We start from the raw sequence: 24,636 nt of genomic DNA, 5'->3' as shown, positions 1-24,636 counted from the left end.
ATACGCGAGAAATATCAGAATGACAGAAGAGAAAAATCAAATGAAAAAAGAGTCACAGAGTTTTTAAAAAATGTTAACTCATTTGTAGAGAATGTTTAGAATTGCAGCCTGTTTTCTTTCTTTCTTTCAGGTGCGGATGAGGACCATCCTGCAGCATCTCGCTCATGACATCACCTACAGCAGCAACCTCCTCGACTTCTCCATAAGCTACACGGGTGAACGTCGTGAAGGCCTTCCTCTGACAGGCTCGGCCTCGGAAGCCTTAAGGAGTCAATTCCTGAAAAACACAAAAGACGACAAAGGACAGGAGGCTGAAATCTCCGAGTTAAGGGAAACAAATTCGAGGGACGCGGAAGTTGACAACTTGAGGGCGACGTTCACAAAGGTGTTGCACGTTTAATGTTAACACGTAACACAAATGGACATCAGAAGACAGAAACAGCCAATCCCACGATTTAGAGGAAGTAAATATTTAATGGGAAGTTTGTCACGAATGATGGGAAATCTTTTCAGGTGGAAATGTGGAAATGGATTTAGTGGCACATAAAACATTCATGACACTTTTTCTTGATATTTTGTCACAGCACAATAATCCACATTCATCCATTTTCAAAGCTGGTTACTGGAAGATTAGATTTTAGAGAAAAGCATAGAGGAGGCGTTTCTAGAGGTTTATAGATTGAAGAAAACATTGAACATCAAAGTCCAATGTGCTGAAATCGATTGGCCGGTGTACGGCGTTGAATGGAGATTTAGAACGACAATTAACAAAAATGTCCTTAATAAACGTATTGGATTGGTTTGTCGAACTTTGTACGTTTAATTCATTTGCTTTGTTTTGGTGATTACACCTTAAGAATTTCTACACAACCACCTCTGGGGGACACAGAGCGTATAAACATGGCCCACCTCGACGATTTTAATAAACCCTGAATGTGAATGACTCGACAATCCACTGGGCTCAGCGTGTTTGTCAGCTGCTAGAGACTCCAAGGAAAGGTGGCTGTGCGAGTGGAGACTCCGACATTTCTCAAACGTGAACGGTTTGGGCACACTTCTAGCGTTATTTGCTCATTTCATTCAGCAGATTTCACAGTGAGAACGTTCATCAATTTCAAAGCCATCTACAAGTCAATTTCACAATATCCAGTGGCTAGTAAAAATGTCTGGGAGATCTTTGGAATTCCCCACTTTTCTACATTCATCTCCCCTCATTGTTTCCAGCCAGGACTGCGTGTGTCCAAACGATGCGTTTGGTGTTGAAAATATCCGATTAGTTTTAGCAGATTACGTATGTTGTGGAGTTTAAAGAAACTGTGTGGTGAATGAGGCGAGATTTCAACCATTTTACCTTCTGCAATGCGGGTAATTAATTCAGTAAGACTCCTACTTTATTTACTTTACCTTTCTCTGTTGTATTAGGCGGTCTTCAGCCATGAGACTTATATCAAGGTAACTGAAGCCCACTAGTTTTAAGAAAAACAGAATAAGACCAGGATTATAGAAATAGGGTAGCTGAGTGTGCTGTACATATACTGCGCATCGGCACATAAGACAAGACGCAGACCGACGAGACAAACACGTAACACGGAGAGGCTCGCTGTTTACTGGTGATCTGGAGTTCTGATTTAACTGGGCACACATAAATAGTTTCACAGTGCCAGCTCTGTGACGTTGGATGGAGATGTTACTGCTCCGGGCTCAAGTGCGTTGGCACCATGCAGTGCTTTCCTCAGTTAGGCCATTTGTTGTATTGTCTAAAACGTCATAAGGAAAAGTGGAACTCTTTCTGGCACGAGAATTTAGATGTGGATGTTCCCTTTTTGAAGCACTGGCTGCTTTTCAGTCCTCAGAACTGGCTCAGTGATTGGCTTGGCAGGCAGGATCTCAGCTTTCAGGTCCACGAAGTGAAGAAGTTGTTGGTTTTCAGCTCATCGGATTTCTGGGCTCAGAGATGTTCAGCCATTTTGGAGATTGTGCTCAGGGTTGACCTCCGAGTTCCCTCTGAATTCCCCAGAGAATCTCCTGATGGGACGAGTACAACTGGTTTATGAAGGAAGCAGATTGGATTAAAGTTAGCATCTTCTCAAAGGCGAGTTCTTCTGTCCATCAGAGTTGTCATTCATCAATTTACAGCTCGTTCTTCAGGCTTCTTGCGAACGATGTCTGCAGAGGGGCCACTTCACCTCTGATATCAGATAAAGTCCAGGTAGACCCTGCTACAATCTGAAGTCCAGTTGTTTTATTTGAAATGCACGTGAGGGTTTTGTCCGTTAAATCTGCTGCCTCAACAGGCCTGGTGTGCCAGCAAAGCCCTGAAGAATGGGCAATGCACACATTGTCTTGTATTGGGGTCCCCACCGAGATACCACTGAATACCAACAAAACTTATAAACCAAAGGAAAAACAAAAAGGAACAACAAATAAAGTTGGCTGGGGTCGTTTTGGTGAACCGGTTTGAACTGTTTCTGTGTGCCGTCTGCCACCAGCAGCTGCGGTCCGATGAATGAGTGCTTCAGATTTGAAGCGACTGATGTATATGCACATTGTACACAATTAAAAGTTAACCATGTTTGCAGTTATTTTAGGGGCAATGGGAAGACATTTCACTCTGGTATATATGAATTTCCAGTATGCATGCGAGGTTACTGCATTAGCACACCTTGAAAAAAGGAAATACAAGTCGGCCCAGAGTGACATGCCTTCCTCTCCTTGTCCCTGTTCTCATCGGCATTGGGCCCTTATTCTTGTAGGGACAGTTAGCTGCAGATTTCACGCACCACCACCACAAGTTATGGGTACAAGAAGCAGCACCACAGCGCACTTCACTCTGTGACAATAATCAACACTTTCAGAGGTCAAGAGAACCGCAAGTTCTAGGAACTCTGATGGCAGAGAGATATCAGCGACAGTCAGACATTAGGCTTCTGCTGGACACTGTGTGTCACCTGTTAACAAGGTCAAGCCAGTTAGGAGATCAGATGCGACACCCAGTGACTTTCATTACCAGTGAAAACTGCCAGTCGTCACATTTGGCCCCCTGCCACTTTGGTCCAGGGGGTCCTGCAGTGGGATGGCACTGGAGACAAAATGTCTGCTGCACTGTAGACCAATTCTGCATAATATTGAGGATGACACAGAAGGCTTTGTCATTAGGTTCTGAACATTTTACTAAACATTCATTAGAGTTAACAATATTAAACATTTGAAACAAAAAATGTAAGGCATTTTGAAAAAAAATCAAAGCCTTACACATATATAAACAATAAAAACATTGACATAACTTTAACAATAGACGTAAGTTGTAAAACTGTACAAAAATAAAAACTGGGTTTTAAGTCAAATATGCATTGTAAGAAACAAATATACATAACAAATATAACGGGACAGACACAAAGAACCTTCACAGCAGTAACAAAGACCACCCCCCCTTATTATTGTACGTTGCAGTTCTCGTCCTCTTTTGGGGACCTCGCCAGGTCACGGAGCCTTTGTCTTTGCTCTGGAGATTTCTTTAGGCTCAGGGATCGTCGCTTTGCCCGGGCATCCGTCTCGCCTTTTGGGCTCTCAAAGGTGTGTGCTTTTGGGCTGTTAGTTATGGCCGTCAGCAGCGTTCCAGATTTAGGGGCCAACTGACCGGAATGTTTCTGACAAGGAAAGTAAAAAATAAAAGTGAAACAGCTGCCACAGTTGTTATTATTAGTAGAGTAATATTAATTATACAATTAGTGTGCCATTCAGTGTAAACGTTTCCTAATTTATTCAAAACTTCAGTTATGGAAACCCTGAATCACAAAGCTGAATCTCACAAAGACATTCTCAAACCTGCCAAATATATAATTTGGGGTGACAATGGGTCAGGAGTCGGTATCAGGTTAGGGTGAGGACACCACACCGACACGTAGACAAGACAAGTTAAAAACACACACACACCTCTTTGGGCTGGTGGGAGGAAACCAGAGCACCTCGAGAACATGCAAAGCACACACAGACAACAACCGGGTCACTGGATTTGAACCCAGGACTCCAAATATGTGAGTAGGCAGTAGTGAATGCTGCACCAGAATGGCACCCCAAATTTTTTACCCAGAAAACAGGAAAACAACAAACCAGTTTGGAAAGCTCCCTGTTTCAATCGTCTTACGCCAGATATCTAGAATCCGAGGCTGGAGGGACACTCATGTTATCCGTTTGTCTTTCCCAGGTTAAGAGGTGAGACATCTGAAGGCAACGGAGACCCTCAGGTCCTTAAGGTTCCTTACCTATGATAGGCCGCCATCCCGCTAACCCTTCAATGAAACCCCTAAGCTGAGACTCTCCATACCTTCACCTTTCAGACCACAAGAATGAAAGAATCTTTGACCAAAATAATAGTAAAGGATTCTAAATCATTTATTACAGCATAAAATAATATTCAACAATAAAAGATTAAATCCAAGCGATGTTCAACATAATACTTTGGCCTGTTGCCCACTTTAGCTATAAGCTTGAATAATAATAATAAAACTCTTATAATAAATCAGCAGTGACGGTGCAGACTCCCTGTAAAGAAGATTGGGTTTGTGTTTCAGATGTTTCCTCATCAGCGGCTGTCTTATGCAGGACTTTGTCTTCTGGGGTGTTATAAGATTTCTTTTAAACTGGACAAACTCGACCGTTTCTTTTTAAATCTGCTAACCCATAATGCCAATAATTAAGATACACATTTCTTAGCCTAATTAATTTTAAATTCTGTTCTCACTAACACGTACCATGTTTATCTGGCTCTTGATGACAGTAGGTACCCCCTGAACCGAGGGGTTGGCACCGTTTGCTAATACCTTCTCTCGTCCTCCCTCTGACGCCACTTCCATTGACCGCCCTCCTGGACCCACCCCTTCCTGCCTGGAAGCCATATGACCAGCAGTTCGGCCATCATGGACTTGGTTCTACTCTGAACTCCAGTCTGAAATGACTGCTCTGCACTGATTGGATGTTTTCTCTGTTTATTTTTGTATCTAATTTGACCCAACTCTTTCCCGTTGTCGTGTTTCCACTAATTATATAATTCTGCGTGCTAATTAGACTTTTCTTGCATTGTACTATTGTCAACTGAGAAGACATGCAAGTATAAATTTCATGGTAGAGTACACCCATGACATGTAAAGTTGACTTGGTAAACCAAACGATGGTAAAATATTAAGAGAAGGCCGGCCTATTTCTAAATAGTGTATGTTTCTTATGTGAAATAATAAATGCCAGCTTTTCAGGGTTGTGCCCACATTACAGCATTTTGAACAGTTTTGAGAGATCAGGCCATTCAGCCCAGCAAAGCTCATAAGAACAGAGCTAGACAAGCATTACCTGAAATCAGTTCTACAAAGGCTACTCACTTTATGTGTGTTTAGCATGGGACTCTCAAGTGTGGCGGACTCTGCAGGTGGCACAGCTGGTGATCTCTTGGCTGCAAGGCGAGGGCTGCACCGCTGAACGGTTGTTCTCCTTATAACGTAGGGGCTCATTTCTCCAACTGGAATATCAGCAAACCCTAAAATTGCAAAATAAATATAGATTTTTTTTAAGGGGGACATTATGCTTCATTAGTGTTAAACTATTAAAAAGGCTGACTATTGGCTTGGAAAAATTATGGAGACCCCAGAGATTTTTCATTCCAAAGAAAATGTTCTTTTGCTATTACCTTTCCTGACCAGTTCTGGAAGCCCTTCTAGGTGAAACTGTGCATCTTCTGTTGCTGCAGATTGCTCAGCCGAACCTTTAATCCTCTTCACCGCTCCCTGAATGTCGGCAATGCCAGGCTGCTTATCGCTCTCCTCAGATTCCGGCACCCTCTGCCTCTTTACTGATGGGCGAGGTGGCTCCTGCTGAGGTGTCCTCTTTTCCTTTGACTTTTTAGGCTGATTGGCTTCTTTAAGATCTGCTTTAGACTTGTTTTCATTTTGAGAATCATTTTGTTTCACATTAGTTATCTGACTGTTAAGTAAAGCAACTCTTTTCTCAAGAATTTCGTTACTTTCTTCCAGTTTGTACAAATCAATCATGAGGTTACAGTACTTTTCGGTGCTTTCATCAGCCTCTTTGGTCTTTTCCTCAAGCTTGAGCTGTAAATCTTCAATTTCTAATCTTAGGGATTCTTTGTTTGTGCTGTCAGCTTTAAGAGGAAAAAAAGGAAAATATATTATGCATGCATACTGTATATAGTGAAGAATGTAGCAGAGAAATCTACACTTTTGCTTTCCAGGGATGAATTGATTACAAAGAAAGTACAATCCCTTTACAAGCATAAACTAAATGACCACACTAACATGCAGATCTCGTATCTCAGAGTAATAAAACTCTTTATCGGCGCTTTCTTCTCCAAAGAATCAGATTGCACCCCAGCTGGGCTGCTTCTGTCTTTTAGATTTGCTTCTCTGTAGGACTGAAGCTCCGTAGAAGAAGCCTTTGAATTTCACGGAACTGGAGGAAACAGAAATGGAGTCGACTTGTTCCTGAAAGATTTATTCAGTTTGTCATGTCTGCTCAATCTGTATTCGAAGACATGCTTAGAATAAAGTGTGCTTTTCAAAAGGGCTGTTTATCATGGTAATTTATGCAGAGCACTTATTCAGTGTATATATTGTCAGAGACGGCTGGGGAGGTGACCTGGCTGGGACACCCAGGAGGACCAGAGGAGGGTTTGCGATTTCCCTAGACCATGTGGAGGCGACCACCCTGGTACCTTTGGGGGCCACGGGTACAGAGCTTTGAAGCTCCACCCTGTAGGGGCCCATGGTCACCACCAGGGGGCGCCCCTATGCCTTTGGAGCCCTGGACCTCAGTACTTCCGCCACACCCGGAAGTGCTGAGGAGAAGAAGACTGGGAACACCCAGAGTACTTCCAGGTGCACAGCCGCCACTTCCGCCGCACAGGGGAGTGTCGGGAAGCACCTGGAGCCCATCCGGGCTTGCATAAAAGGGGCCGCCTCCCTCCATTCGATGGCTAGAGTTGGGTGGAAGAGCTCGGAGGAGAGGAGTGGAGGAGGACCAGAAAGGCAGAGTGAGAAGGCCTGGACTTAAGGGGTGATTGGTGCACTTTACTATGTTGTACATATTGTAAATAAACGTGTGTGGTGATTAACATCATGTCTACCTGTCTGTGTCCGGGCTGTACCCCACAATATATATCCAGATATAATTATGCAATATTCATTACGCTATAACTTAAGTTTATTACATAGAAAATCACCCGAAAAATCCCGGACCATCGAGAAATGTGCGAACTGACGACATGAAGAATCAATCGTCTTTGTGCTGAACTGGAATCGTCCCTGCATAAATCAAAGTCATCCAGACGATCTGGATCTGCATAATTAGATTTGGACCACCCCGTATATGTGTATAAATTATAGAAAAACCCGATCTAAATCCATTAAGTAGTTCTCTTGTGAAAAGGGGACAGCCATGCAAATGGGTCTAAAAAAAAAAACTATAAGAAATTTCGTGTTTGAACCACAAAATTTTTAAAACTGTTTCTTAGCGAGCACCTATGGGCCAAGGGTAAGCTACATTCCAAATTTCTAGTCCCAAGTCCTCATGGTAGATTTGGTGATGAGTGAGTCAGTGAGATTTGGCTTTTACATACACACATATATATATAAACACACACATATATATATATACAGTATACACACATATATATATATATATATATATATATATATATATACACACATACATACACACATATCAGATCAGATCAGACTGGAATTTGCCATTCAGACCCCACGTCTATGCAAGACAATACTTCTTAGCACAAGCAACCTTTGCTAATTGATGAACCCTACCGGTGTGTTTTATTAACCTTAGATCCACCTAAATGAATTAGAACATTAGAACAATCTGGACGAGAACAGGTCATTCAGCCCAACAAAGCTCGCCAGTCCTATGCACTTCTTTTTTCCAAAAAAACATCGAGTTTTGAAAGTCCCTAAAGTCTTACTGTCTGCCACACTACTTGGTCGCATATTCCAAGTGTCTATGGTTCTCTGTGTAAAGAAAAACATCCTAATGTTTGTGCAACATTTACCCTTAACAAGTTTCTTCCATTTTACTCATTATTAATTTTAAAGTCACCATCTTGATCCACTGGACTAATTCTCTTCATAAATTTTAAACACTTCAATCATGTCACCTCTTAATTTTCTTTTGCCTAAACTGTAAAGGGTGGATTTAGAGACTCCCCAAATCCTTATCTTGCCATTTGTCTAATTTTAGTGTATAATATTAGTATAATGTTTGGAGTTAAATCACTGATTCAGTGTAAGTGCACCACAGTGATTCAGCTGAGTGATTTGGTCTTTTTGGCTTAAAGAGGTTCTGTTTTCAGGGTCTTAAGGTGGTGCAGCCCACTGGGAGGAGATCATGGGTTGGCCCAGGAAATGACAGATCTTCTCTCTCAGCCTCCATAGGTGACTTAGGAAATGAAGGCTAGAGACAGGCACATCAAGTCTTCCCTGTGGAATGCGTTACCTCCGTAAGCCTCACCAAACAGCATGCAAAATAAGGTGGGATGATAACACACGACGATGTCATATAGGAAAAAAAGCAAAAATAAAAACACTCAAATGACAATCAGAGACAATACTGACATCTGTAAAAAGCCACACAGGAAATAATACTGTGACTACTTCATAATTTACTGAGCTACCAAATATTTATTGAAAAGATCAAATCGTGTACAGAGATAACTTGGTAACTCCATACCTGGATTCTGACGGGACTCCAGTTTTAAGAGCAGCTCTGCGTTTTCTTTCTTCTGAGCCTCCTTTTCTGATTCCAGCTGCTTGCATGAGGCCAGCAGCTGTTGTACTTGAAGTGCTGAAGCTTCCATCTTCTTCTTCAGCTGATTAATCTTAGACTTGAGATTAGCAGTCTATAAAATGGATAAATGAAACGGAAAAGTGTGAATGGTTCAGAGTAATTCAAAATAACATCAACCGATGGAAATAAACCATCATGTCTATGAAACATTCACTGATATTTTACTTTTTTTAGAAAAATAGTGAAATTAAGGAATTTCAGTGCTTTCTCATTCAAAAAACTCACTCACTGTACTGTGCCTCTGAACTTGAGATCAAGGCCTAAAGGAGCCTTCATTATTAGCTATGGGAAGAGCGGACATGGAGACAATGCTGCTCCAACATGTGGTGCATCACATCTCCAATCGACTCCCAACATTGAATAGGTGCTGAAAGTGAGTGAAGAAAGAATTCAGTGCTCTAAGGAGAAGGCATAACATAGTAAAGATAGTCCTAAATGTCAGCAGTGGACCTTATCTGAAAATGGGAAAGTCCTACTACTTACAGAATACTTCAGGACATTTAGTGAAAGGAAGGAAGAAATGGGATCAGGACGCATTCTGGAAACTGCTCTCTTGTTTTGAAATTTAAAGGAGAAAATACATACAAGACCTGTACGGAACTAGTTAGCACATGTAAGACAAGGCCAGTAACGTAGGGAAATGTAGTAAAGTCTGGAAATAAAAACACAATGATCAAGTGTCCATTATTACAGTGTTGAGAAAAAGCAGGGGTGTCAAACTCTAGGCCTGCAAGCCAAATCCAGCCCTTGGACCTTTTTATAGTGGCCACCTTCATCGATTTTCAAAACACGTTACATACAACCTGCCGCGAGCGCTAGTTTGCTCAAAGACCCCTGTAACATGCGCTTCATATATAGATTGTATACAAATAGAATTTCACCGGATGACATTTATACCTGCCAATAAAATGTGTTTCCAGGGTCCGTGCACATCACAGTGCACCACAGCTACTAACCTTAAGTTAGAATGAAAACTGGCTGCTCATGACGACTCAACAAGAGAAAGCTAAAAGAAGATACCATATGGAACTTTAGTGTTTTAACACAATGCCAATGATGGCAAAAAATATGGCAGCTCAAGGTCACCCTTGCCACTTACTTTATAAAGTCACAAAAGTGTACGGGCTGGCCTCCCTTCCGTGGCTTACCTGACCACTATCGCTGCCCTACACGATTCTTCTGTCTCTTCCACTGACTGGCATTTCCATTTGTGTTAAATGCGATTGCTGCCCGTTTGATTGAATGTTGTCTGTATTGCGCCACCCCCAGTGCATTTACACCTGTTTTTTTTAAGTGTGCTCAAGTACCATCCAATCATGACGCACGTTCAAACAGGTGTAAACAAATGTAGTCTGCTTTAGATACAAATTCTTAGATTTGTTCAGACTGCCACTCTCTCACTCAGCTTTATGCACGGATGCCATTTTGTCACTCGGTGCCGATTTCGGGCCTGTGACAAATGGAAGCTTTCCTAAGTCCCTGAAGTGTTCAAGAATAAAAAAAAAAGATGACAAAGAAAGAAGACATTTTCAAAAGAGAAGGAAAGCAGAACAAGTGCTTGTGATGAGCAGAGAGGTACACTGGAGAGGGAGGTTGTTGATATAGTGTGGCCAAAGTTTGGAATATAAAGTGTTATTTTCTAACCCTCAGTAAAACCAAGTTTGACATAATAGGCTGGAGGGCAAGTAGACGCAGGCAGAAATGGTTTTGGCTTGAGGAGGAAATGTAGCGGAAGACCTGGTGAACAGGCGCCTCGTGAAGGAGACAGGAGAGAAACGACCAGAAGTGAAATGGAAGACAACGTGGATTAACTGGTAGAGTAAGACAAAAGATGAACGAAACACACATGTAAGGATTCCCAAGATTTAAAAAAAATAAAAAAATAAATGGCAGAGAATTTGTTAGGGCAACACGGATGACATCTGTTTGGTGGACTTGCTAATAAATCAGAGCACTCACTGTGAATTCTCAGACTTGAAATGCAGCCACTCAAATCAAGAGAGAAGAACGTCATGCAGCAATCTGCATCATGTCTCCTCAAGATAAGGTCACAAAGCAAACACAGACAAGCCGTTTATAAAGTGGACGTAATGAAGAGCACAGAAATGTGAACATCTAAAGAAAATGGAACAATAGAATAACTGCTGTCTGATCTGCAAGTTTTTTATGGCTTTTTGTCAAGGACCAGGCAGATGCTATTAAAAACTCACATAATTACACTTAAATTATCAGTGTACACCTCGTACTGCCACTTTAAAGCTCTACACTCACAGACAAAAGGAGGTTTCAAAAACACACACTCCAAACAAAGAGCACCATGAGAAGCAATTCATATACAGCTTCTGTTTCCTCACCTCACTTGCTTGCTTTTCAAGTTTTTGCTGATACTCTTTTTCGACCTGTTCGTGTTTTCGTTTATTCGTCTCAAGTTCACTCTGAAGAGAGAGAAGTTTAACATTCAGCTCACGATTCTCTAATGTACTGGCCTCCAAGGACAGCTATTAAGAATAAAGACAGAATTCAATCAAAATCTGTTAGAGTAGAAGATCGGCTGAACGTCATATTAGCTTTCTTAATGGCTTCCGCACACTTGTCTGGATGTGGGCAGGGACCAGTCCACTAGGACCTCCAGGTCCTTCTCATGAGGGGGTACAATTTCAAGTTCCAAACTCACACTGTATATTCAAATCTAATATTTCCACTTTATTAAACTACAAACCTGACCAGACTGTTATTCACATTCTCATTTAAGATCTTTTACAGTAAAAGGAGCAGTGGCCCCAGCATTGACACCACTGTTAAAATCACTTCATTCTGATTAAGTTCCTCTCCCATAATACTTTGTTCCCAATGTTTAAGCCAATTTTGTTTCCAGCTACAAATTTAGTCAATATTCCTCTAAAAATGATTTTTGCCTATGCTACTTATCCCATGTAGTATGTAGTAATGGCTAATCTCATGGTTTCATGAAGAACGGACGATTCTGATAGAATGGGTGTCAATGGTGACCATTAGTGAACAATAATAATAAAAAATTAAAAAATAAAAAACAAGCTACTCGTGTCACAAAATCCACACGTCGAGTCCTCCAATCGTATGATTCACAAACAAGGAGCCCCTTCATATGGGGGTCACGCTTTTGAACTGAAAAGCAACCCTTACCCCTCAATCACTGGTCAATGTAAAAGCGGGATCCTGTGTGAAGGGGCTTACTGTTTGTGGACTACTTTCATTTTTTGGAGGCACCTGATTAACAGAAAAAACACAAGCGTGTGGCATGTTGCGAGCACAGGATGACCTGACATGTGGATTACGTGACACGAGTAATGCAAGATTTCTTCATAGATGTTGTTATATTTACTGTTGTTCAGTGCTGGTCACCTTTGGCTGCCATTCCGTCAGATATATTGTTATCTCAGTTCTCCACAAAAACATGAGAATAAAAGTTTTACTAGGCCATCACTACAAATTACATGGGTTTTGTAACAAATAACAGAGTATTCCTTTGAATCTGTTCAGTGGTGTATCATATGGGACCTCATTAAAACAGAAAATCCAAATCAATATCATCATCCGCTCCGATTGTCTGCTTTCATTGTTTCCTCATAGAATTTCAGCATATTACAGAAACACGACCTCTGCACCCATGCCGACGGTTTGCTAATACTGTCTGTTCTTGACATGTGTTGCTCTTAGTTTACCCATGACAAACACACACACGCTAAGCTTACTGGACTGGGTAACTTGGATCAGCCCGATTATCATTTTTATATAACGTGACAATATTTGCTCACCACCAGTCCTTTGGAAGTTCCTCAGTGTGCAGTAGTCAAGTCCATTTATCTGTGTGCAGGCTCAGAGCAGGCCAAGCCTCAGGTCAAACACAATTAGAAACTGTCCCACCAGCATGCTGCTCGGTTCTTGTAGTCTGTGCCTTATGATTTCCAGGGCACTGCTTGACTGCTGGATCAATATTTGCTATTATGCTATTATTGTACTTTACGCCTTTCTAGGTCATCCTCCAATTGATCTTTTTATTTGAGTGTTCTTTTACAAAGTGCTTCAAAGTCACCAGTGATTAAATAAGAGTCGAGTCCAAATGTCTCCTTGCCGAAGCGGACCATCCCACATCTCTACATATTGCCAGGTTTGCCTTATCTGAACATACTTGAAGAAAGCTCCATAGCTAAATTGTGTTGTCATTTTCTTCCCACTGTTAATTTCCTGCTGTATCTACATTTTATATTTAATATATAACAATGACCCTCCCTTTTCTCAACAATACTGTACTTCATACATTTTTTTGCTTTATTTTAAACTCCATTTTTGCTCCAAACATCCCAAATCCTCCACTGTGAGCTGTAGTGCAATGCAGTAATTCTGAAGCTGTGGATTAGTAATTACATATCGGACCACAAAGTACACAGAACTTCAATTTTACTCAATTATCCAAACCAAGAGAGCATCAAAACAAGTGAAATAATTACTTTGCTACAAAGTCATCAGATCTTTAGCAGCACAAACCTTGATGGTTCCTGTTTGTTGCTGGTGCTCTTGAAGCTGGGTAGCTAGTGCCTCTCGCTCAAGTTCGGATTCCTTCTTCATGTCCTCAGAAGCATTGCGCATGGCATTCATTTCATTCTGAAGGTTTGTGTTCTTTTCCTTTAAGTCGCTCATCTAAAAGCGAGAAAGCAGAATGTTACAAAGGTTGTGCATTGACATACGCCATTGACGTAAATGTGAGGTCTCTAACCACAAGGACTTGTAAGTAGATAAAAAATAAATAAAAAAAAAAAAAGAAAAATCATTGGGACCTTTTCTACCCCTCCATTCAAGGCATCTTCAGAAACGCTGTATCAGCAAGGCAGATTAGATTACAGAGGACCTCGGCCATGAAACTCATGGACGTTCTGCTCACCTGTTGTCTAGTAAAAAGACCAAAACCTCCAGACCAACTCTACCAGACCGGGCAACAGCTCATCTCCTCAGGCTCCATAGCTGCTCAAGAGCACGTGGTAGAGTTTGTTCCAACGTGTGTGGTTGCATTTGCCACGTCTAGTCGCACATTGTGTAGTTTGTGCCAAGTCCCCTTATATGTTTTACACCATGTTTAGACTCTTACATGCACCTTTCTTTTCTTTACATTGTACCAAAGTTCTGGGGGGAATGTCAACTCATACCAACTACTGACTTGTGTATGAATGATATGACAATAAAGCCTAAAAAATAAATAACAAAACTAAACACCTCATGAAAATCACTTAAATGAAGGCTGTAACTGAAAATCGATGGACAAGTTGTGTTGAGTAACTCATCTGAAAAAAGAACCAAGGCAACATGAAAATGGACGACACAACAGAACATTCTCAAAGCTGCTAATCCAATTTGGGGTCACCTAGCGAGGTACTGCAGGCCAGGCTGGATGTAAACCCAGATGGAGGGCTTGTCCACTGCAATGTCAAAGTCAATTTAAAACCCCAAGACATTTCTGTTCAACAGTTACTTTTTGGTAGAGGACAGCGTCTGTAAGCTTAACTATAAACCCTTTAAAACAAACCAACCTGTCTTGCTTCTTCAGAGCTGCATGACTTTGCAGATTGCAATTCCTTTTCAAGCTGTTTAATGGAATTCTGCAGGGCACCAATTGTGGCCTCCTTTTTGGTTATCAGGTCTTCTGCCTCCGTAACTCTGTTCTGTAAGCTGCTCTGACTCTTTTTCCAATTTTCCTTTTCTTTTTCCAGGCTTGAGAGTTCACCATCCATGGTGTGTTTGAGAAGTTGCAAGTCAGCGATACTTTTCAGTAGTCTCTCTTTGTCTTCAGTGCTTTCGTTTAATTTGATTTGAAGGGCCTCCAGATCTTGAGTGAGGTACTTATTGGCCCCCTGAAGCTCCTCATAGGTAGCTTGAGACTGAATCATTTGCCGAGACAACTCATTCTTTTCAGTTTCCAAGTGAGACAAGCGAGTAGTCAATTCCTCGTTCTTCAATCTCCAAGAGTGCAACTCGCTTTTGCAGTCCTGGCCTTGACGATTCACTTCACTCAACTGCTGAGACAACTCCTCCACAACACTTGTGTGATTCTTTAACATGTCTGCCTTCTCCTTTTGAAGGTTTTCTAAGGCTTCAGCGGTTGTTGAAAGTAGCAGGTCAGTCTGACTCACCTTTTCGTTCACACTAAGAAGTTCTTTTTCCACTTTATCTTTCTCATTCCTCAGTGAGCAAACTTCCATTTCCAGATGCTCCACTGATTTTAAAAGAGTTCCCTTTTCACTGCTTAATTCCTTGCAGTGAGTTTTAGCCGTTTCAGACTCAAGGACGGAATCTTGCAATTGTTTTCGATTCACTTCTAGTTCTCTCTCCAATGTCTCATTTTTTTCCTGCAAAGACTCCACTTTAAGTCGATATGTCTGAACTTCTTCTTTGAGCGCTTCTTCATTTTGGTTTGCGTTGTTTTCCAAATTGTGCTTCTCAGATTGAAGGGCACTAACTTCCGACTGTAAAGACGCAACAGATTTAGATAAGGCCACCTTCTCAGATAGCAAGGATTCAGCTTCCTCTTTTCTTTCCTCAGACTGAAGCACCACCGTTTCCAGATGTCCTTCTGACTCTTCCAGTTCCCTTTCTAGTTTCTCAATCTTATCTAAAAGAGAATCGATCTTTCTTTGCCGTGTTTTAATCTGCTCTTCCATGTGTTTTCTCTTTTTTTCATCTGACTCTATTTTGGCTTTGAGTTTCTCAATCCCTTGTCGCATCTGAGCAACTTCCTCCCGAGTTGAATCGAGTCGTGACGCTATTTCACCTTTTTCTATAAGGGAGTTTTCCAGCGACTGAGACAATCTCACATTTTCACTTTCAAACATTTTCAGCTTGCCCTCCAGAGCTTCACGCTCACTAGATAACACATTTTTCTCCTCTTCTCTTACATTGAGTTGTTTCAAAAGTTCATCTTTTTCAGAACTCATTACAGCAATTTTATTTTCCCAGTCATGTAGATTCTGCAGAAGGTTACTACGTTCGGTTTTTGCAGCATCCAAGTCACTGTTGGCCACCTGAACCATTTTTTTCTGCTGTGTTATTTCCACTTCTAGAAACTTAATGAACTCTTTATTGTTTGTGTGATCGGATTCAAGCAGCTTTAGCTTCTCCTTCAAGGCTTGTGATGTTCTCTCCAGATCCTCTTTTTCCTCTAGACAGGAACAGAACTCTTCACTAATCTGGTTCCTCTCACTGGTAACCAGGCTAAGCTGCTTCTCCATGGCAGCAAAATTCTTCTGATTAAATTCAATGTCCTTTTCCAGTTTATGATTCTTATTCTGAAACTCCTCAATATCTGCTTCCAAAGATAAGATGTGCTTTTCAAGATTGGCCTTCTCAGATCTGCTTCGTTTTAGATCATTTTGAAGCTCGAGATTTTTTTCATGCCATGCCTCCTTGGATTTTTCCAAATTTTCTAATACAACTGCTACATCTGAAAATTCCACTTTCGAAATTTGCATCTGTGACCTCAAATCACTGGCCTCTTTTTCCATTTCTTTTACTTGGTCGATTAGTTCATGGTTGCTAATTAGTATGCTATCCAATTTTCCTTGTAGAGCAGATTTTTCCTTGTCAATTTCTTGTACCTTTGCCTCCATTGCACTACACATTTCACTTTTGCATACCACCTCTTCTCTAAGAGTGCTGATCTGTGAAAAGAGATTTTGGAATTTGTCTTCACTGGTTTCAGCATTTTTGCGTGCCTGGGACAGAGGACTCTCCTGGGGAGAAGAGGGTGCTAATTGGGCATCCTGGGGGTCATCATGAAAGCTTGTTTCAGCACTCAGTTTCAGAATTTCTACATCGCTCAGGAGTCTCTCAAACGTGTCATTGGGGGATTGGCTTCTTTGCACTTCACAAACAAACTTACAGAGTTTTTCACATTTTTGCAAAAGTGGGGTCTCTTGAAGAACCTCAGGGACTAACTTAGAGTCCTCATGAAGACTCGTTTCAGGGTTTAGCTTCAGAATGTCTGCATCACTGAGGAGTCCCTCAAAAGTGTCATTTGGCGACTGATTCATTTTTACATCCGCATTTTGGAAGTCCTCGAGCTCTTTCCAGTGTTCATTAGGAGCTTCTCTTGGATGACTGCATTTAACAATCTCTTCAGCCTGCTTGTGGAAAATGGGGCTGCTGTGAGCTTCACTGGCCTGTAATAAAAACAAACATAATATGGCAGGTGAGCGTGACACTTTAGTAAACGTTACTCACTTGTAGAACACAATTACTCCAAGTATCTAAGGTCATTATCACCATGTGTGCAGAGTGCAGTGAAATTCGTTCTGGCATGTGCTAATTAATACACCACCACAAACTGGACAAAAATCTAATTCTCCTAGAGAGGACCTGTTCAAAAATGTTAAGAGGCCATTACAGAATAAGCTTTGTATTTTTCAAGTCAAAGTTATTTCTTCAGAAATTATATGTGTCATTTCTGAAGAAAAAACACACCCATATCATCATGGGATACAACCATTTTAAAAGAAAACCAGCTGTGCATGCTAGCTCAGCACTTGCTGTCTTCTGCTAACCTTTCACTCCTTAAACTTGGACCAGATCACAGTAACGGTTTGAGCTACGTGGTTGCTGTTGTTTTAATATATTTTCGTATTTATGTAAGATCTAAAACAATAGAAATCGTATTCTTACCTGGAGAACATTTGTACAAGAAATACACAATAATTAATTAATAAATAATTCTTAATTATTAATAAATAATTAATTGTGACAATGCATGTCACAAACATGCATTGGAAACACAAAAGGTGTGCTTTCTGTTACTGCAATTAAAAGAGGACATAATTCAGTTAGTTTTAGGCTTTTATTTCCTGGTGGTACTTCAGGACCCGGTGCCTCCATTGTAAAGTGCCACAGAAATTGGGGGACTTCGTAACACAATTTCACATGCTAAATGCAAACATACCATGTTTGTGAAGAAATAACTTCAACTTGAAAAATGGTGAACTTATCCTTTAACAGAATTCTAAAGGAAATGTGATGGGTATCAAGGAATATTTTGGACAATATTAAATCAAATCGTAAATAATCCATCCATCCATTATCCAACCCACTATATCCTAACACAGGGTCACAGGGGTCTGCTGAAGCCAATCCTAGCCAACACTGGGCATAAGGCAGGAAACAAACCCTGGGCAGAGCGCCAGCCCACCGCAGGGCACACACACACACACACACACACACACACACACACACTAGGGACAATTTAGGATCACCAATGCACCTAACCTGCATGTCTTTGGACTGTGGGAGGAAACCCACGTAGACACGGGGAGAACATGCAAACTCCACGCAGGGAGGACCCAGGAAGCAAACCCGGGTCTCCTAGCAAATAAATAAATGTATTATAAAAGGCGATGATAAAAAATAATAACAAAATTACATGCCAGAATAGACAATTAAATGTGTCGCAAAATAAATATATTATTTTACTTGCTTATGCATTTCTTTGATTATTTCTTCATTTATTACCACAAACAACATGAAATATCCCATGAAATAAAGACTGGCATTTCAGCATTTCTTCTAATTTGCATAAAAACACAATGCAGAACAAGGACTGAAAATATAAAATACCAATACCAGGAGATCCAACACCAAAAATATCGATTCCAGTACTCTGTCTCATTTTCTTTTTTTTAAACATTTGTTACTTAGCTCATGGAGTTTTTGTAATGACGTCCAACACAAATTTTTAATCTCACATTTTTATGCAGAGTGAAGATGGAGATTCTGATTGAATAGGTGTCTGTCTGGCCATCGTGAACAGTAAACAGTATCTGAAGCAGCCATGTGAAGTCATCCGTGTGCACACTCACCGTGTCTCAGGCATGGATTTGTATTATAGTATTGTTAAGTCCGGAATGTGCTCTTGTGAACTAAAATGAAATGTACCCAAACGTGACTGAGCATACAAACTGAAAGCCCACCACCTGCCTCATTCGTTGTCATGCATGCGCCCCGGTAACACCTTATTTACTGGCTAATAACACGCATCATGTGCTATCTGAGAGAAAAGAAATCATGGGAAGAGAGTCTGCACGTCCGAAATGCTTCAACAAGCGGAAGGTCGATTCACACGTTCAGCCCCTTTTGAATAGAAGCGTAACGACAGGAGGCAAGTCTACAGATCAAATGTTCATTCCATTTTCATTAAGGTGAGCGCTGCTGCCTCGCAGTTAGGAGACCCGGGTTCACTTCCCAGGTCCTCCCTGCGTGGAGTTTGCATGTTCTCCCCGTGTCTGCGTGGGTTTCCTCCGGGCGCTCCGGTTTCCTCCCACAATCCAAAGACATGCAGGTTAGGTGGATTGGTGATTCTAAATTGGCCCTGGTGTGTACTTGGTGTGTGGGTGTGTTTGTGTGTGTCCTGCGGTGGGTTGGCACCCTGCCCAGGATTGGTTCCTGCCTTGTGCCCTGTGTTGGCTGGGATTGGCTCCAGCAGACCCCCGTGACCCTATTCGGCTTCAGCGGGTTAGAAAATGGATGGATGGATGGATTTTCAAAAGTGGTTTACTGGGCAAAATCTTAGTAAAAACACACGTGTTACGCCTACAACTGGACAGCTTGACAGGTGGACTATGGAAGACGAGAAACAGGATGTTTTTTGGAAACTTCATGATACCGTTTGCTATTTTTCCAGTGCTAGTCACTGCAGGCACCGATTCTATCAGAAACTCTCCATTCTAAAAAAATATGTATATATACTGTATACATATCATTTCTGGATGGATTATTCCTTAAATGGTTCCCCCACTCAATGTTCCAAAGACTTTAGCAGATCCTCCCCTAACCAAAATAAATTAGACGGCAGCTTCTGCTTACCTCATTTTCAACACACAAGGAATGAGAACTCAGGTCCAGACCCTGCATTTGAAGTCTGGCAGCTTCTAATTCAGACGACAAGAACAACGCATGCTGCTTTTCTTCTGCTAGCTTGGACTCCATTTCTAGGTTCAGCGCTTCTAGCCTGCTCTCCCATTGCTGCATTTCTACTAAGTGCTGTTGTTTTAACTGGTTCAGCTCGTTTGTCGTTCTTTCCAAGGTTACCTTTAGTTCCTCAGTCTCGTTACCGCAAACCTCTGACAGACTAGGCAGTCCATTTACAAGATTTATTGCTGAATCCAGGGAAGAGTGGACATGCACCTGTTGATCAGTTGGATGGAGTTGTTCACTTTCATCACATGAATCTGTCGTTTGCCCATCACACATGCCCAAGTCATTTGACTTCACATGGCAGAGGTCTTGTTTAGGAGACCTTGGAGCATTCTGGGGTGGTGCAACTGCAGTAGGCTCGCATACCAAGACGTCACCTCCGGTTTCTGCTTCAATGTGATCTGTAAGCACCAGAACCTGCTCAGATGATCTTGTCTCATTTTGCCTGCAGACGGATGCTGAATGTTCCATTTGTCCGTTTTGTTGATCCAATTTCAGTAGTAAAGCTGCTTCTTCATTCACCAGATTTTCAATGCGGCCCTGCTGCTCGTTTACTGTACACATTAAATCGCTGAAATTCCCCTGCAATATCAGGTGGTCATTTTGAAGTAAGGCAAACTTTTCCTTTAGCTCATGATGAAGGCTTTCAAGTTGATTATACTGACGTTTCAGTTCTTCATGGGATGGAGTTGGCTCGGGAGTTTCGATCCGCTTTTCTTGATCCCCAAGTGATGACTGTAACATAGTGTTTTCTTCTTTTAGCTTTAAAAGAGATTCCTGAAGATTCAAACTCTCAGCTTTAGAGAGACTCACTTCATGTTCTGAATTTTGAAGATCTTCAACCAGCTTGTTATTTTGCTCAGTAACAGCTGCCAGCTGAGATCTTACAGAAGTCATTTCATATTCTAGGTGGGATTTCTCCTTTGCCAACTGTTCATACTTGTCTGTTGTTACCTTCGACACGTTTGTCTCTTCTTGTAAGTCACTCTGAAGCTTTTCAACGATCTGTTCGTGGGTTCGGAGTTGTTCAAGGAGAGCTTGGCATTTCTCTTCGACATTTTGCTCAAATGTCTCCTTAATGGATTCTAGTAATTCCTGACTTTTTGAAATTTCAAAGTCTTTTTTGGCGAGTTCTTCTAGTGCTCCATTTAATTCTTTCTGAATGTTAGACTTTTGCAACTCACTCTCTTCACATTTCTTCTCGGTTGCACTCACAGTATGCTGAAGCTGTTCTATCTGCACCAGACAAGAGCTCAGACGTTCATCTCTGTCTTCAATGTTCTTCTGAAGCATGTCAATTAGGACGTCTTTCTGCTTAATTACATCTTCATGTTCTTTTACCACATTGATATTCTTCTGACTTTCAGCTTCTACAGTGTGTAATGCACTTTCAGCCCTTTGTAGTTTAGCATTTGTCTCTTGTAGCTGCATCTCCAGGTCTTTCTGTAGGTCAAGTATCTGTTGTTCAAGAACTTCTTTTTCTTGACACATTAATCTGTTTGAAAGCTCCAAGTTACTAAACTCACACTCGAGAGAGGATTTTTCTTGCGTTAACTGTTCACACTTGTCATTTGCTATCTTTGACGCATTAGTCACTTCCTCCAAGTCATGCTGTAGCTTCTGAATGATGCACTGATCTGCCTCAGCCTTTTCAAGAACAGCCCGACATTTTTCCTCCACATTTCGTCTGTGTTCCTCCTTCATGGAGTTTATTAGCTCATCGGCTTTTGAGATCTGCTCATCTTTCCTTCTGAGTTGTTCCTGTGAACACTTCAGATCTTCGACAACGGTCATCTTCTGTAAGCAGGCCTCCCCTAATTTTCTTTCGGCCGTACTCAAATTATGCTGAAGTTCTTCGATTTGCCTAGTGCAACAGCTTAGACATTCGTCTTTGTCTTCGATATTCTTCTGGAGCATTTTTATTTGTGCATTTTTCTGGGTAATCACATCTTCATTTTCTTTTATTGTATTGAAATTCTTCTGGTTTTCAGCTTCTGCAGACAGCAGTTTACTTTCAAGCTCTTCTAATTTCAATTTGCCTTCTTCCAGTTGCCTTTGTAAAGCTGAGCCGGTGCTTTTTAAAGACTGTAAATCATGCTGTAGGTCAATGATCTGCTTTTCCAGCAGTTCTTTTTCTTGACAGATTAATCTGCTGGAGAGATTCACGTTACTAAGCTCAGACTCAAGGATGCATTTTTCTTTTATTAACTCTTCATACTTGTCATTTGTCTCTCGAGTCACTTTGGCTTCTTCCTGTAAGTCACACTGAAGTTTCTCGATGATGCCCTGACTGGTTTCAATTTTGTCACAAAGAGCCTGGCATTTTTCTTCTACGCTTCTTTCGTGTTCCTTCTTCAGGGACTTGATTAATTCGTTCATTTTTAAGATGTCATTTGTTTTACTTTGGAGCTCTTCTTGTGCACACTTCAACTCTTGCTCAGCGTTGGACTTTTGCAGATCATTCTCGGCACATTTGGTCTCGGCAAGGCTCAGATTATGCTGCAGCTCTTCTATTTGTGCAGAGCAAGCGCTCAGACATTCGTCCTTGTCTTCAATATCCATCTGCAGCATTTCTATTTGAACATTCTTTTGACAAATCACATTTTCCTTTTCTTTGATGGTATCCAGACTTTTTTGACTTTCGGCTTCTACAGACGCTAGCTTGCTTTCTAGCAGTTCTAGCTGACGTTTTGCTGCTTCCAGTTGCGTCTCCAGAGCTGAGCTGCTGCTCTGAAGAATCTGGAATTCATTCTGCAAGTCAGTCAGCTGTTTCTCTAGAAGTTCTTTGTCTTGACAGGTTAATCTGTGCAACTCTTGTAGTTTTGTGAGCTCTTCTGTTTTAACCAAAAGATCACATTGTAACTGTCGGACTTCGTGCTCAAAGATGCTAACTTTCTCTGCTAACTCATCTGCTTCACGTGTTTTGTTATTCAGGTGACCCTGCAGGGTTTCCAGGTTTTGCTTCAAGCTTGACACCTTTTCTTCAGCAGACTGAATTTCAGCTGCATATTTTTCAGATTCCTGGATTGACTTTTCAGAAAGTTCCCACAACTGCTTTTCTTTAAGCTTAACTTCTTTTGCCTTCTCGGAAAGTTCCATTTCAAACCTTGCATTCTCCTCAACCACAGCCACACACTTCTCATGGATAATTCTTAATGAGCTCAGAATGGCGGAGTGTTTGCCTGCAAAGTGATCACCGGACGATGCACCAGCTTGTGGTTCACTGTTATAATTGTTAGTTATCTTGTCTTTCACTGGTTCAAGGAGAGACACATCAGAAATGTCCATCAACTGCTCGGTTTGCTCTTCACACATAGCAAGCTCAGTTCCTTCTGACAGCAAATTGTATTTGTTTCCGAAGGCCAAATCTGTGGGCATTATTTCTTCCAGTCCACATGTTGCCATTTCTAAATGACTTTCTGCTCCTTGTGATGGCGCATCACTGCTCACTTTATTCAAAGCACCAGCTTGGACCCCTGTGTCATCTGCAGAGGAGTGTAAAGTTGCTGCTCTTGTCTGGTGAACGAAGGCTCTGGATTGAATCTGGTCGATTTTCAGCTGTACGTCTTCAAGCAATGAATCACGACTCTTCTCAAGTTCTGATAACTGTAAGTTTATCTGCTCATTTACTCTGCAAAGCTCTTCATTCCTCTTTTGCAAATCCTCACTAAGCTGGTTTTGGACATTTAGACAGGACTCCAAAGATACCACCTGATCCTTAAAGAACACAGAATCCTGTTGGATCTTCACATACTCCAACTGCATTGTCTCCATTTCAGCAGACTTTGCAGCAATCGTGTCTTCATGTTGTTTGATCAAGTTGCACTTCTCTTCATTTATCTGAGCCAGCATTTGCTCATGATGAAGGATGATTTGAGAGTTTCGACTCTGGAGATGTTGAATTTCTGAATCTTTCAAGCCTATCACTTCATCTTTGGATTTTACCAGGTCAGTTTTGGTCTCACACTCAGTCCGCAGCTCATTATAAGAATGCTCCGCTTCCAGCGCTTTATTGTTTTCTTCTTTTAATTTCACTTCTAACTCCGATACCTGTGAGTGCAGTTGAGAAACACTCAGTGCGGCATTATGCAACTCCTTCAGATGCTTTTCTTCACACACTTTCTCTTTCAAGCTAAGTTCCTCATAAGCTTTGCTCTTTTCTTCTAAGTCCGCACTTTTACGGACAAGTTCAGCCTTAAGAGTTTCAACTTCTTTCCAAAGATCATTCTTCAGACTTTCAAGATGTGTGATTTGCTTATGTTGGTCATCTGTTTTATTCTGAAGAACCTCAACATTTTTGGTCAAGGAACGATTTTTTTCCAACAGATTTTCTTTCTCAGCATTTGCATTCTTGATCAGGTTTTCCTTCTCGTTTTTCCATTGAGTAAGCGATTCGTTCTCCCGTTTAAGTTCATCCCACTGCTTCTGCTTTGCACTAATTGCGGCTTGCAGTGTTTTTCGTTCTTCCTCCAGAGACAGCTGCTTCATTCTCATTTGTTCCAGTTCTTGTTCTTTCTTCTTCAGCTGCACTTGTGTGCCGTCTCTGACTTTTTCCAGCTCAGCTATGTTATTCTTCAGGTTCTGCACATCGAGGGTCGATCGTTTAGTTTGCTCATCTAATTTTGTATTTAAAGATTTTATTTCTTCAAGTTTTGCTGCATGCTTTGCTGTGGGTTAAAAAAAAGGCAATATCTACAGTTACACATAATTTACATGGAGTCTCATTTAAGATTTAAATCATGACCCTCTTTCAAAGCTAATCAACCCCTTAATGCAGAGAACCGGCTAATG

The 24,636-nt window shown here is 41.3% G+C and overlaps 2 protein-coding genes across 4 annotated transcripts in view; one reads left to right on the top strand and one right to left on the bottom strand.

The window, feature by feature from the left end:
• The window catches only part of LOC120516778 (spermatogenesis-associated protein 7 homolog), a 59,370-nt gene extending 58,243 nt beyond the window's left edge, over positions 1 to 1,127 (top strand). For both annotated transcript variants that reach the window (XM_039738710.1, XM_039738711.1), the window contains exon 11: positions 131 to 1,127. In XM_039738710.1, the coding sequence (XP_039594644.1) occupies positions 131 to 400 (270 nt within the window). In that variant the 3' untranslated portion in view covers positions 401 to 1,127. The remainder of the gene's footprint in view (positions 1 to 130) is intronic.
• Positions 1,128 to 3,145: 2,018 nt separating this feature from the next.
• The window catches only part of cenpf (centromere protein F), a 39,274-nt gene continuing 17,783 nt past the window's right edge, over positions 3,146 to 24,636 (bottom strand). The window contains exons 12-19 of one of the 2 annotated variants that reach the window (XM_039737901.1): positions 19,735 to 24,512; positions 14,421 to 17,045; positions 13,384 to 13,536; positions 11,214 to 11,357; positions 8,743 to 8,911; positions 5,678 to 6,148; positions 5,373 to 5,527; positions 3,146 to 3,647 (exon numbers count right to left, since the gene is read on the bottom strand). In XM_039737901.1, the coding sequence (XP_039593835.1) occupies positions 3,435 to 3,647; positions 5,373 to 5,527; positions 5,678 to 6,148; positions 8,743 to 8,911; positions 11,214 to 11,357; positions 13,384 to 13,536; positions 14,421 to 17,045; positions 19,735 to 24,512 (8,708 nt within the window). In that variant the 3' untranslated portion in view covers positions 3,146 to 3,434. The remainder of the gene's footprint in view (positions 3,648 to 5,372; positions 5,528 to 5,677; positions 6,149 to 8,742; positions 8,912 to 11,213; positions 11,358 to 13,383; positions 13,537 to 14,420; positions 17,046 to 19,734; positions 24,513 to 24,636) is intronic. The other variant, XM_039737902.1, reaches the window with a different exon arrangement.

The sequence above is a fragment of the Polypterus senegalus genome, chromosome 16 (genome assembly GCF_016835505.1).
Source record: "Polypterus senegalus isolate Bchr_013 chromosome 16, ASM1683550v1, whole genome shotgun sequence".
Lineage (NCBI taxonomy): Eukaryota > Metazoa > Chordata > Cladistia > Polypteriformes > Polypteridae > Polypterus > Polypterus senegalus.
The sequence above is the reverse complement of the archived record's forward strand: the minus strand, read 5'-3'. Positions and strand labels throughout refer to the sequence as shown.